The sequence below is a fragment of the Marmota marmota genome, unplaced genomic scaffold (assembly GCF_001458135.2).
Source record: "Marmota marmota marmota unplaced genomic scaffold, marMar, whole genome shotgun sequence".
NCBI classification, from domain to species: Eukaryota; Metazoa; Chordata; class Mammalia; order Rodentia; family Sciuridae; genus Marmota; species Marmota marmota.
Genome location: NW_026000016.1, coordinates 47,530,907 through 47,545,387, shown reverse-complemented (window position 1 = coordinate 47,545,387; position 14,481 = coordinate 47,530,907). Strand labels below are relative to the sequence as shown.

Genomic DNA, 14,481 nt, shown 5'->3' with positions numbered 1-14,481 from the left:
CTGAAACCATACACATACCCCATTCCTCGTAGGGCGGATTCGGCTTCAGTGGGTCAGGTCTGCTCTGCTCACTCTAATTTCCATCCTGGTGTTTAATAATCCTAATGAGTCAAATAGCATGTTTATAAGTTCCTGCCAGCAGTAAGCCTCGACAAGCCATGGGTACTAATCCTGGGTGCTGTCAGAAAGTGCTTCTCCACCGTGACCTGACTGTTCTGCACAGCACACCTACCAGGTAAAGCTTGTGCTCGGACAGCTTCCTGTCTGAGGGCAGAGACATGCACACCAGCCCCAGCCTTCAGAGGGCCCAGTCTGACAAAGGAACAGTCCCTGTCCTGGGAGGCCCTTTGTCCAAGGTAAAGAGAGTTCTTGCAGCCTCCGGAAAAAGAAAAGGGTCCTTTGGAAAGTATGAATTTTTATCTATTAAGGGTCCCCGCAGTATGTAAGTGTCATAAGCAATTACAAAAATGTCGCGACGGTGGGTGCCACCGGAGGAGAAGCAGGGTCTCTGTGGGTGTGGTGCAGTCTGGAAGTCCCTTCTCTGCCTCCCCTACCATTTCCCAGGTTCGTCCACCATCTAGGCCACCATTTTATTGGCCTTTCTTATAGCCAGCTGCCGACTTCACTGCCTCCCCTGTCTGACCGTGCTGAGCACTGGGCACAGTAATTGAGGGGAGGAAGGTAAGAAGAAAAAGAACCCCACTCTCCAGGTGCAGAGAGTAGCCTCTGGCGGGGCCCAAGCTGACCTGGCTTCCTGAGACCTGGCAGCATGTGGGCAGCGGGCAACTCCTGGGTCAGGCTGCGCCCTCCCCTCCTCCTCCTCCTGCGCTGCATTCACTTCAGACTGGGTGTGTCTGTGGCTCTCGTGGGAGAGGGAACAAGACATTTCACATGCACACACTCACACTCCTCCAACAGTCCTCTCCTCATTGTTTGGGACGGAATGGGTCCCCAGCTGAGGGGGCCAGGGCAGGAAGAGGTGGAGGACAAAAAGAACTAGTGAGAATTAGAGTCCAACCTTGGAGGGCTTCTGTGGGGGCGGAAGAGGCTGACTCCAGGCCTGAGAGCCCAGGGGGAGGCCGCCAGCAAGGAGCTGAGCTCTCTGAAGAGGGTCTGGGGAGGGGGTGAGGGAGGCAGAGGTGGGCTGAAGACGTCACCTGGGCTTTATAAAAGGGGACCGACTGAGGAGCTGGTGAGAGGCAGCTAAGGAGCCCAGCTCCCCTCCCGCCGGTGCTCGCCCACCCAGGCAGCCTCCTCTCGTCTCCTCTCCTCTCCTCAGAGACCCAGTGGATCTCGCCTGGGCCAGGAAGAGCCAAGGTAGGTGCCCTGTGCATCACACTAGGGGAGGCTCTGGAGCGGGCAGGGGGTTAGTTCCCAGACGGTAGGACAGGGGCTGGTGTGTGTGTCTCTGCCCTCAGACAGGTAGATGAAAAGATGGGGAACACTGATCTTTCCCGATGGCCAACTTGGTCAGACTACTCTGAAATGCCTGGGTGAATACATTGACTTGTATTTTGTTCCTGAAGCCAGGACCCTGGGGATCCCAAGAGTTCTTTCTTGCTGCACATGAGATATAATGAAGAAACCATCTGTGGCTGGGATTTGAGGTTGCAGAAGCTTCTAGAGGGAGCTGGGGGAACCCTTTAGGGCTCATGGGCTCAATGGGGCTCCTCAGAGCAGTTACCCCCAATACAAACTGGTATATATATATGTGTGAGGTGTTCGTGATATGTGGGTTTGTGTATGCGGTGTGGGACGTGTGTGTATGGTGTGTGGGGAGCATATGTGATGTGTGTGGTACGTGTGTGTATGTGATGAATAGCATACACATACCGTGGTATGGGGGAGAGTGGAATATACATAGGTGTGCATATGTAGGGTAGTGCTGTGTGTATGTTTGTGTGGTGTGCGTGTCTGTGAGTGTTGGTGTGGGCAGAGTTCCTCCATGGTGCACATGGTAAATGCTGTCCACAATGAATGGGGTTAACTCCAGTGGGAGGGGACAAAGCAGGTCACCACCCTCCAACCACCCAGCCTGCCCACCTGCCCTCCGTCGCTCACCATCCTGCTTCTGCACAGTGGCCAAATGTTCCATCTGCAGAGCACATCAGCACACACTCCTGCCTGACTCCGACCCTCCAGAATGAAGCCTGCAGGGTTCTTTCTCCCCAGGAGCTCTTCCTCTTGTCCTCCCGGAGAACCCACAGTGTGCTGCGCACCCAGACCCGCCTATCACTCCAGTGCCCCCAGCACCATCGCCCCGGCAGCACCCTGCAGGGATTGCCTTCTGCAGACCTCCTTTCTTCTGGTTGGCTAGGCACCATTATTAAAGCCTGTCTGGACCCTCCAAGTTAGGCTTTCCCAAAAGACCCCGGGTACTCACATGCGCCCAGCGTGTCATTCACAGTGTTATTTTGAAATGATCTGCTCAGGAGTCAATTTCCCGTGCTGGACTTGAGATCTTGGGGGCAGGCGGCAACCCTGCGTCAGCCCGTCTGTGCAACTCCAGCACCTAGCACAGCACCAGCTCCTCAGTGGTGCTCAAGGAAGCCTTCCAAACCAACCAGGACCCTGCATGTCCAAGGTCTGACCCGCTTCTACAGCATTCTCTCTAGTGGGTTAAACCTGCTTCTATTCCACATCCCACCCCAGGCCTTAAGGCAGGCGCAGAAAGCTCCAGTCTAAGTTTCAAGGTGTCACAGAAATCAAAGCCTGCAAGGACAAATAACCATCTATGTGGGCAGCTGTGAGCAGTCTGATCAAATGCTCCCATTTTACAGATTGACTAATGAGGCCTGGTAGGGGGTGACTTGCTCAGGGTTTGTGAAGCAAGGGCAGAGCTGAGGCCAGGTTGGAGTAGTGTTCCCATGGCAGGATTCTTACCCTGCACACCATGCCTGAGTCCTGCATCAGGGAGGAGACAGGAAGTGGCAATTGCAAGGGAGGCATGAGCTGGGTAGACATTAGGAGATGATGATCACAAATGATCCCCTGCCTCCCCCATGGACAGAGGCACTTGTCTTTAGGTCTGTGCACAGTGCCCTCTGCCTCCTCAGAGGTTTGTCTTTAATCCTGTTTATTGAATACTATCAAAGTGCCTGATGACTTTTTCAAAGAGGAACCGGACTTGGGGCTGGAGTAGTGGGGTGGGGGGCAGCAGGCAGAGCAAGATGGCGGGGGAGGGAAGAGGGGTGGAGGAGGGTCAGGATGCACATCTCTCTTTTCAGCAGCCAAAATGATGAGGCCAATTCAATCCATATCCTCTCAGAGCCCACAGAGAATAGACTGTGGAGACAATTGACCTGATAAATCAGAGGAAGGCTTTTCTCATCCCTGAATTATAGGCAATAAGAATTTAATGATGGTCTTCCAGACTGTGAAGGGCTCTGAGAGAGAGCAAGATGACTCCCCCTTCTCTCGCCTCTTCCTTCCTTTTTTCCTAGAAATGATAAAGAAGTGGGTTTCTATTAAAGCAGGACGGAACAGGGCCAGGCTCAAGAAGACACATGCTAAGGGGAGAGTGGAACTCAGGCGGGGCTGGATTTGTGCAGAGCCGACATGCTCCAGGTTCCAGAGAGAATGCTTTAAAGACTTTGCCCCACTTCCTTTCCCTGCCAGCTCCCACGCTGCGTCTCTCCCCTTCCCTCTCCAGCATTCCTCTCAAGCAAACCTGACCTTCAGAATCCTAGCCATTCTCCAACCCGAGAAATCCTGCCCCTTCCACCAAACGGAATCCTTCCTTCCTCCCTACCCATCCTCCTCCAGGAAGCGCCCCCTCTGCTCCCAGCACTAGCCCAGATTCTGCACCTGACCTAGTCCTGTTCCCTCTCTCTGTCTCAGCCTCAGCGAGCTTCCAGGACCTGCCTCTTCTCATCAGGATGAAGGCACTGATTTCTTGGCCACTACTGCTTTTCCTCTGTGCCACCTCCTTCGGGGACCCACTGGCAAAGGTGGCACCTGTGGATGATCCTAGACCCATAGGTATGCATCGTCTGGGGAAAGGCAGGCCATTGAGGAATTAGGTTGGCTGTATTTTTCAATTTTAGCCAGTCGACCGATAGGAGTTTAACACTGCATTTGATGGACCTCTAAGATTGCCACGTGTGCATTGCATGGAGAAGAGGGAGAGTTTATCACCGTCACCGGCATCAGGAGCCTCACCTAGGCTCAGGTGCTCATTAGACACCAAGCTCCTTCACGGTTTTTTCAAAGTGTTCTCTGCTTACACAGACTACTTCTCTGGGTGGATGTTAGGAAAGAACTTAATATTCAAGCTTCTCTTATCAGTGAATCCAGATCCTTTATAAGGGGATTTGAAAAAAAGAGTCTAAACACAAGACAGACCCTTAATACCTGTCAATCTTGTGAGTTCACCAGGGAACTGATGAGTTGGGGAAACTGAGGCCCGAAGAGGGAAGAGACTTCCCCACCTGCAGAAGCACTAGGTGCCAGCACACCCCCAGAGCGTGTCTGCTAAGTGGCATGAGCTGTCACGGTGCTAGTCCCCAAGGCAGGTACATGAGATTGAACACTTCTTGGTTGTTAGTTTTCTGGGCAAACTTGCCACTTAGCCTCTCCGGTTCCCAGCTATGGAACTTGGGGCAGACTGCACATTTGATATCATAACCCCACCACTGCCTACGGAGAATGGGCTTTGGCTGTTTCTGGCAGAGGGCTTTAGGGGAGGCTACACACACAGTGGCCCGAGCAGTGGTCCTCCTGCTGGCTTAGAGGCTATAACTGAGATCCCCTCTCCCATCTTTGTCTGACCCTCAGCAAGGAGGGAGGGACCTCCTAGACAGATGATTATTAACTCTGGACCATGTCCAGACTCCTCCAAAGTGTGCCAGGGCATTGAGGAGCCAGGCACAAAGCCAACCCCCACCCCAACACACACTCGCTCGCAGAGGAGGCCTCCTTTCCACTAATCTCTTAGCACAATTGGCTGACTTATTGTCTATTCAGAGCTGGCCGCCCTATTTTACTGCCAAAAAGTATAGTGAACTTAATGAGCCTTGCATGTGAAGTGCCCTCCAAATGAGCCTTTTTAACCCTCAGTGTGAAGGGGAGAAATGACTGCTGGGTGAGGGAGGTGAGCCAGTTAAGGTGACCTAGGTCATTTCTGGCCTTCATCAGTCCTGATATAGCTTAATAGAGGGTCACAAATACTTTTATCAGAGATCAGGGTTGGATCACAGGTGTGTGGAGGCACAATGGCCTTGGTTTCACTTTCTTAATTTGTTACAAGTTTTTCATTAGAAAACTAAATAAAGCACAAAATAGGGCTGAGGAATGGGGATTGAACTCAAGGGCACTCGTCCACTGATCCACATTCCCCAGCCCTATTTTGAATTTTATTTAGAGACAGGGTCTCACTGAGTTGCTTAGCACCTTGCTATTGCTGAGGCTGGCTTTGAACTGGTGATCCTCCCGCCTCAGCCTCCGGAGCAGCTAGGATTACAGGCATGTGCCAAGCAGCTTTTATATATTTTATATATTTAACAAGGATTTATTGAGGACCTATTATGTGTGAGGCACTGTTTTGAGCATTTGCAGAAGGTGGGGGGATAGGTGGATGAACTTGGCTGCCACCCACTCCAAGGAGTCCCCAGTCCAATGGGGAGCCAGATATGGAAACAACCCAGATGTCAGACAGAGCCAGAAGAGGGGCAGAGCTGAATGTCCCCCAGATACTTTGGTTTTCTTAATTTCCAAACGCAACCCAGTTTACTTCCTAAAGGAAAGTAAATTCATACAAAAGTTATTTAAGATAATCTAGGAAACACTGGAAATCAAAGCCATGTTGAAGGAGAGATGGGCAAATGGTCTAACCACCCTAGCTAAGAGATTGGTGTGCGGTTCTGCGCTGTGATTACCACTGAGCTTCCTGGCGGTCAAGGGACCAAAAGTAAGCATGGGATGGAGATTTTAAGGGGACGTTCCAAAGCCATATTTCCTGGCCCCTGGCCTTACCTCCCTGTCTTCTCTGTACCCTGTACTATCTGTCCTAGGCCAGAGACTGGGACCTCTGAGGGCCCTGGACCCCTGGGAGCAGGACCTGCGGTGCACGGAGAGAAAGCCTGTCCCAGCCGGGCCGAGCCCTCGGGGGGCCTCGCTGTGTCCCCCTGGCGAGAGCTCTGCGGGGCCCCAGGTGATGGGTCCATGCTCCCCGCGCAGTCGCCTGATCCCCGCGCCCCGGGGCGCGGTGCTGGTGCAGCGGGAGAAGGACCTGTCCTCCTACAATTGGAACTCTTTCGGTCTGCGCTATGGCAAGCGGCAGACAGCGCCTGGAAGCCGCCGGGGAGGCGCTGAACCTGGCCCAGGGCGCAGGTGCGGGCAGTGAACTTCAAACCCCGACTAGAGGCCGAGCATGCAGAGGGTGGGGGTGGGGGTGGGGTGCGCTAGTCAAAGCGGAGGGGGGGAGGGGGGACTTGAGCTTCTGCTTGAGGCAATAAAAGTAATGCTGCCAATTCAGGAGCTGTGATTAGCCACTGATTTGTGCAGGCAGCGCTGATGACGTTGTTCTCCTTAATAGCATCTTGGGCTGGTTTTAAGATGTCTCTGGTGTCGTCAAGGTCAGTGCTTCTCAAACTAGATGTGATGAAATACCAGTTTGCTGGTTCCCCGGTCCTTTTCAGACAACACATATAAATAAATAAATAAATAAATAAATAGAACCACTGGGAACCCGAACAATTTTTAAACAACTTAAGAGAAGCCCAAATTGAATGCTGCTTGCATGTTTCAGCAATATCCAATTTCTACCCAGCGTTCTAAAACCATTCTCGTAATTCCTAGGCTCACCCCTCTGCAGATGGGTAGCACTGGGTAGCATTTTGCAGAGGGACATGGGCCAAGAACCATACACTGAGTAGGAGCCGTAGACCAGTTAAGTACCTTTCTCTTTTTCCTCAGCCAGTTGGACAGCTTGATCTGGAAAATAGTGCCAACCACTACCTGTTCCCCAAGGGTTAAATATCACTTGAGCCCCACAGTCAGGCCTCTGAGGGGGTGCTTGGCCACACAAGGAGCACCAACAGTGGACACAGCCATCCACCTTCCCCCAGGAAAGCCAGACTGGATCCCATGTTACACTGTCACTTCTCTTCATCCTCATAAACCACCCAGGAAGAGAGGCATGTATTAGTTCATCCTTACATGCAGAACCCTAAAATCCATAAAAATAAGTCACACACTCAAGGCACACAGCGAGCAAGTGGCAAGCCTAATAACTCTCCTGACACCAGACTCTGCTGTGCCTCTCTGAGATGGTGGTCCAGATCAAGAAACGGTATTCAACCCCCTGGGACATCCTGGGGGCCCAATAGCTAGGGAGGAGAAATTTCAGTAGGAAAGAGTAGACCTTGTCATTAGGAAAACCCCAGGAAATCTGCCCTCACACCCACAAGACAGCTCCTAGGGTCCCCCTATCCTGCTTGGTCTGAGATGGAAATGTTCTTTCCCAGAGGGATTATGGGCCCCGCCCCCCATACCGTGAAACACCACAGTTTTCTACCCATTACAGAAACCAGGCCTCCACAGGATGGAGGCAGAGCCGTGTTGCTATGGCAACAAGATAGGCTGCCGAGGGAACGTGACAACCTGTCCCACCCCCATCTTTACCCTTGAAACCGCCCTCCAGGATCTCTCAAACTACCCATACTGCTGCGAGCTCACGTCGGAGCATGTCGTGACAGTGTGTCATTGCTGATATTCAGAAGGGTATTTCAACCCCAACAGCCGGGGGTGTGTCTCTCTGTACCTTCTGAAGAAAAATCATAAACTCAGCACCTATAGGGGAGTTCTCCTAGCCCCCTGGAACCGAGCCTTGGGTAGGTGGAGGCTGATGGGTCTCCACAATTGCTCTTAGTCTGTTTTACAAAAGTCTCTATGACCCCCTTCTACTCCTTCCTCATAGCCTTCAATTTAGGAAGATGGCGGCCTTGGAGGCAGGACAGGCAATCGAGTCCTCAAGCAGGCCTGTCTGTGTGTGAGAGGGGTAAACATCAGACACTGTGCATGTTTCCATGTGTGCGCCTGCGTGTCCTTGCATGTGGTGTGGGCCCCTCCAAACACATTCCAAGCCTGTCAGCCCTCACCACAGCCCAGGTCTCTGTTCTGGCTGACCCAGAGGCTCTGCTTCCACAGACAGCTAGCAGGGAGCCGGTGGCCTGTCCCGTGCTTCTTGCCCCAGAACTGCTACTTGTGAGGCTCTGACTTTACAGTTCTTGGCCCCATATCTTGGTGGTGATCTCTGTGGGATTTATCCCCTTCCAAAGGGATCTTTGGTTTTATGTGGCTCCCTCCAGTCTAACCCTGAACCTGCTCTTCAGATTGGAGGGAAAGTGGAGAGAAGATTGGGGGGGCTCCAAAAGGCATGTTACTTGACCCAGAGGGGTTTCCAGCTACCCTCTGAGCTGCGGGATAGGCTCAGAGCTGGAACACTGGAACCCAAAGACCTGGAAGCAGAGCTTGGTAGGGGCACTCAAATCTACTTCTTCTCGAGATCTCTGAACAGAGCCCAAGGGGTGAGAAATCAGGAAGGTGAGGGCATCTTTTGTCAAGGGAAGCTAAAGGGTCTCTTCCCTGGTTTCACCCCTTTTGGTAAGTCTTCCATAATAGCAGTGGGCTGTTCTCCCATCCTGTAGAAAGAAATATGGAGGACAGAGGTGAGCGGTGCAGGGAGATTTCTGTCTTTAGTATCACTCTTTAAAACCCCACAGGTGATTTCTTGGGACTGCAGGGTCACCTCACTCCAGCTTCAACAACCCCTAGAGGTGGGCAGTAAGATTCCCATCTTATAGAAGAAAGAACTGAGGTTCAGAGAGGTTATGTCTCCATCACATAGCTAGAAAGTTCTAGTGCCCAGAGTCGGACGCATTCCCACATTCTAACTGCAAACTCGATGCTGCAGGCTCTCCTTCCCTTTCAAGTATGGCTGGGTGGCTGACCCAACCCTCTGCCCCTTCCTCGAGGAATAGTCCTGGGAAGCAGTGGACAACCAATGCAAGTCTACCCCACAGCAGGCCTCCTCCCTGGGGCCAGGGGCCAGGCCCTGGTCTTTTCTAGTAACTTCCCCAGGCTCAAACTTGGTCACGGAGGGGTGAAGGACATTAAGTCCAAAGAGAGCTATCGTGCCTTCCTCACTTTCTGAACCTGCTTCCATTTTCCATCTCTCTGTTCAAAGACACCCAGGCCAACGTGGTTGCCTGCGCTTGTGTGGTTCAGAGTGGGGAGTCTGGGGCAAGACTTGCTTTTGGTTGTTGGAGGGACCAGGACATAATAAAGAGCCTCCTATTCGTCACCTCAGGATTTGATTTCCAGTCATTTCCCTCATATCCGTCCATTTTAGTCTTTACAAATATTCCTTCAACTTGTAACCTCACAAGATGGTAAAAAGTCCCATTCTTGACACATTTGCGCCTTCTCCTTAATCCCTGAAATAAGAAATAAGAGCAATATAGACCCTCCAGGACAGAAAAGGGAGAGGAGACCATAGCAGGTGGGAAATGAAGCAAGAGGTTGAAGATGGTAATTCCACTGAGGGTCTGGCTGAGTGATGGAACCTGCGAGGGGCCCCTGAGGGACACTGCTGACTGTCACCCAGGACCTCCCCTCCGGACACGGAGGTGTCTGGTAGGAATGAAGCCTGAACTGAAAACTTGGGGACTGGCTGAAAATCTGCACGTGGGGTTAGACTTTCGGAGCCCAACACAGCCATGGTCTCCCACTCCCCCACTGGGAAGAGGCGGGGGGCTGCCTCTATGGAGGACTACAGTGCAGATGCTCCTATTTGGGGACAACAAGCGCAGTGAGGACCAAGACAGAGACCCTTGAAGAGAGGGACCTTGCATGCTTGCTTGGTGAGTCCCAGCCCCTTCACTCTCTGCTCCAGGAACGCAGGCAGCAGCTAACTGCCTCCTGACAGGAGATGACAGATAAAAGTCCAAAGATAGAGGAAGGAGCCCCAGGAAAAAGCCAGCTCAGAGTTGCATCTACGGTGGGGTGCTCCAGCCTTTGAGGCTTGCCTGGGTATGCTGAGTTTCCGGGAAGTGGAGATCAAAACCAACAAACACAGGGCAGACAGACAATGCAGAAAGCAGATTGATCATTTTCTTGTGTGTGGTTAAAAAAAAATTCATAAAATTCACCATCTTAACTTTTTTTTTTTTGTACTGGAAATTGAACCTGGAGTGCTTAAACACTGAGCCACATCCCAGCCCTTTCTAATATATATTTTTTTAGAGACAGGGTCTCACTAAATTACTTAGGACCTCACTAAGTGGCTGAGGCTGACTTTGAACTTGGGATCCTCCTGCCTCAGCCTCCCAAACCGCTGGTATTACAGGTGGGCACCACTGCGCCCCACCCATTGCCGGCCCATTTTAACATTTTTCAGTGTACAGTTCATTAGTGTTAATTATATTCACACTGTTGTGTAATGGATCTCCAGAAACTTTTCATCTCAGAGATAACGTTTTTAAAAAATGAGTCTGTGATTATTACCCTCTGGGGGGAAGAGGAGAGAAAATTTTGCTTCCATAAAAAAGCAGTAGAAGCAATAAAAACAGGAAGAAGCAGATCAGAAAGGACCTTTGAAAGTTAAGAACAGGAGAACAAATTTAAAAAAAGAAACAAAAGGGTTGGAATGCATACTTAAGGAAATCTACAAGGTAGGACAAAAAGAAATCAGGAGGTAAAATATTAAAAACTTGGGAAAACAAAAAGAATGTTGGCACATCCTACTACCATGAGTTCTAGAAGAGAGAAAAGAAGAAGGGAAGGGTACAAGTGACCAAAGAATTCATGCAGGACACGGAATTGCACGGAACAGAGGGCATGGGTTTTCAGGTTGAAGGGGGAGCTCATGGAGCATCCAGGTCATGAATAGGAAAGACCCAGACTTTCCCCAGCTGTCCCCTACCCCCAGCTATGCTTTTTCTGGGACACTCAGCTCACAGTGTCCCCCCCCCCACTCAGCCTAACCCCCCAACCACACTCCATGAGCTGCTCTCTGCCACACCCTTCTCTGGCAAAGAAATCCTCCAGGTTTTTTGACACCAGACCTTCAGGGCCAGTTGGGAAAAAGCAGTTTCTCCTGTCTCTAGCCCTGTACTGGATGCACCTTGTGTCCCCAGGGCTGCCCTGTGACCAGGCTCTCCCGCCAAGCCCCGACTCCTCTTGCCAAACCTCTCCTCCATCCAGGCCTCTGCAGCTCCCAAGACCCGGATGACCTACCTTTGGATTCCCTGGGTCACTGCTGGAACAGGCCTCAGGTTAGGATCACCCCAACCCTCTGGCTGAATTCCCGCCCCTCCAAGGTCCCCACAATAAACAGCTAAGGACGTCTGGTCCTCTCCTCCCAACTCCAGCCCAGCTCCAAGGTTCTCCTGTCCCAGCTCCAACGCCTGCCTTCCTGGGAGCTCTGAGTCACCCTTCCGTCCATCCGTCCTCCCACACGAGGCCGCCCTGGATGCTCATTAAGCCCCACTCGGGGCCTTTCTTTCCCTCTCAAGGTCCCAGCTGCTCAGATCTGCTGAGCTCGGGGCTCCCCACTGATTGAAAAATTCCTCCGAGGAGCCAGCTGGGGTCCTCCAGGGATGGACGTGGAGCAAAGCGTGATATGAGGAGGACAGGTAGAACACAGACGCGACGAGGGCATTCTTCTTCTCTCTCCTGCTTCTCCATTTTCTTTTTAGAAACAGAAGCACGATGAGCCCAGAGATGCCCAGCTCCCAACACTGAACACACGGAATTCAATTTCTATATCGCTCTATTTTTTTGTGGGGGGAGGGAGTTGTACTGGAGATTAAATCCAGCAGTGCTTTACCACTGGGCCACTTCCCCAGCCCTTTCTATTTTTTATTTGGGGACAGGGTCTCATTAAGTTGCTGAGGGGTTTGCTAAACTGCTGAGGCTAGCCTTGAACTTGTGGTCCTCCTGCCTCAGCCTCCAGAGTTGCTGGAATTACAGGCATGAGCCAGTGAGCCGGGCATCAATCTCTAACTCTTTCTACCTTTCTCTGAGCAGAGGCCATGGTAAGAGTTTCCCACTAAATACTGATGGCCAGGAATAAATCCAGGCCTGGGCCAGGCATGGTGACACACGCCTGTAATCCCAGCAGCTCAGGAGGTTGAGGCAGAAGGAACATGAGTAAAAAGCCAGCCTCAGCAAAGACGAGGTGCTAAGCAACTCAGTGAGACCCTGTCTCTAAATAAAATACAAAATAGGGCTGGGGATGTGGCTCAGTGGTCGAGTGCCCCTGAGTTCAATCCCTGGTACCCAAATAAATAAATAAATCCAGGCCTGTTTCAAATTGGACATAAATTGGACTTTATGTTACCTAACCTTTCCTCCCTCTACTCTTGATCTCCCAAGGTTACCCCCAACACCCCAATTCCCTTGGAGTCATTTATCGTAGAGGAGGGTGGGAGTTGGGGCCCCCGTTAGAGCACCCCTCAGCACCACTCATCTCCTGAGATTCCCATTCCACTCTTTGCGCTGGCTGTGAAATCCAAGCAAGATGTGAGGATCTGCCTCAGACTGGATTTATGCTTCCTCTGACTGGTTCTCATGAACTGCTCTGCCCCCCTGGCAGAGGGCAGGAGCCATAAAACCGTCTCCACTGCCCCTACTCACTCCAATCCCTGACCTTGACCTCCAGGTGACGCAGCCTGGGCCCAGACAGGGCATCCTGGGGACAATTCTGTGAGAATAACCGGACCCCTGGACCAAGAGAGCCTGGAAGATGACCTGATAAGGGACCTGCACACTTTCCTTTCTGTCCCACGATGCAGGACACCGGAAGGCTGGGAGTCAGAGGGAAGGAGAACCTTCTGGACTATGCCACCCCACCCCAGCAGAAATGGCAGAGGAACGGGCGGGCAGCTGGGCAGAGAGGGAACCCCCCAGAGCTGGGGGGCCCTGGGGCCGCCGGCCCTCTCCCCCCTCCCCCCGGAGCTCCCTGGCAGCCGAGTGCCAGCCTCAGCGTGACTGTCCAGGGTCTCAGGCACACACATGCTGGGCAGCTGACAGCACTCCCTTAGAAGGGAACTGAAGCCAAGTGCTCCTCCCGCCACAGCCCAAGGACGCAGTTCTGCATCAGTCTGGCTCTGCTCCTCTTAGAAAGCCCTTCAAGGGCTTCTGGTCACCCTGGGCCTTCTCTCCTCCAGAGTCCTCGACTCACCTTCAGTTCTCCCCCTCCCTGCTCACTGCCTCCAGACCCCGGGCAGTGCTTCTTGATGGGAGTGCCTGCGTCAGTGGGGTCCCCTCTGTCAGGTGCTGCGCTGGGGTGGAGCCCAGGGGAAGCTGAGGGCCCCTGGCTTCTTAGACATGGATTCCTGGCCTGTCCTGCTCCCTGCAGCTCCACCATCCGCCCAGTCTCTATGTGAAGGGGTGGAGTTATTGTTTCTCACCTCTCTCTCCTGGCAAGGTCACTCACACTTCTCATTCACACCTGTGTGCACTGCTGGGGTCGGTCAGTCGCAGGGCACGTGAGGGTAAGTGTGCCGATACTGGAGGGGTGTGAGTCTGTTGGGTCCGCATCCCTCCCCCTGTCCTGGCCCCAGCTCAGCGCCCCTCTCTTTGGAATCCCACGCTGTTCCAGCCACCCCTGATGCTCACGGCCACCTCTGTTTCAGAGGGTTTCAAGGTGAAGCCATCAGCTGGTTCTTCCCTAATCCCTCTGCAGCCTCAGCGTTCTCATCTTAAACTGGGGACTAGCCCCAGCCACTTCGTGAGGTTGCTAAGGGACCAAAGGACATCAATATTCTAAGTGCACAGCACATTGTAGGTGCTCAATAAAAGCGGCTGGTGGGACGGGTGTCCTGAGCAGTCCTGGGGCTGACCCCAGCTCCCCAGGGTCCTTCCCTGCTTATTTGGTCCCTCCTTGCCCCTGTTCCCTGTCCTCTAGGGCTTGAGAGAGAAGAGAAAGAAAGACGGAGGGTGGGTAGTCAGTCACCCTCATTGGTCACAACCATGATGGAAAGATGGCCTCAGTCTTTTTTTTTGGGGGGGGGAGATGGGGGAGCCTCTCTCTTAAGCCACTCTCCTGAGCTTCGTGACAGACCCTCCACCAGCAGGGAGGCTCACAGTGGGACCGGGGAAAGCCAGGAGCAGGGCACAGGTATCCTGGAATGGCGGCACCCATGAGGATATGGTGCGGGAGCTGTGGGCCCCACCCTGCCACTGACTGCGAATTGTCCAAGCTCCTGGTTTCCCCCTGTTGCTGGGTACTGTGCACCGCTTCCCAGGCTGACATGGACGCTGGGGGGTGACCCTCCTCCTTTGATCACAGGCTGTTTGGCCGGGTCCTTCCTGGATCTGCAGGTCCTGCCCCGTCATCTGTCAAAGACTTTGGCTCCTGATTTACAGACCTCGGCACCCGGTGCCCTCTGCGATCCTCCCGATGACATCACCAACCACGCAGACGGTGACCCAGCTGTACCCTGGCCTCTCAGCTCCTCGGGTGCCCCACCCCCA

The 14,481-nt window shown here is 52.8% G+C and overlaps 1 protein-coding gene across 3 annotated transcripts; it reads left to right on the top strand.

Moving 5' to 3' along the window:
* Positions 1 to 46: 46 nt before the first annotated feature.
* Positions 47 to 6,379, top strand: Kiss1 (KiSS-1 metastasis suppressor). 3 transcript variants are annotated; one of them, XM_048809737.1, is made up of 4 exons: positions 47 to 681; positions 1,280 to 1,317; positions 3,841 to 3,981; positions 6,012 to 6,379. In XM_048809737.1, the coding sequence occupies exons 3-4, from the start codon at positions 3,879 to 3,881 to the stop codon at positions 6,341 to 6,343; spliced, it is 435 nt and encodes a 144-aa protein (XP_048665694.1). In that variant the 5' UTR covers positions 47 to 681; positions 1,280 to 1,317; positions 3,841 to 3,878; the 3' UTR covers positions 6,344 to 6,379. The 3 variants fall into 3 exon arrangements, with proteins under 3 accessions (XP_048665694.1, XP_048665693.1, XP_015339382.1); XM_048809736.1 differs by having other exon boundaries at positions 47 to 999; XM_015483896.2 differs by lacking the exons at positions 47 to 681; positions 1,280 to 1,317 and adding an exon at positions 3,186 to 3,567.
* Positions 6,380 to 14,481: the final 8,102 nt, after the last annotated feature.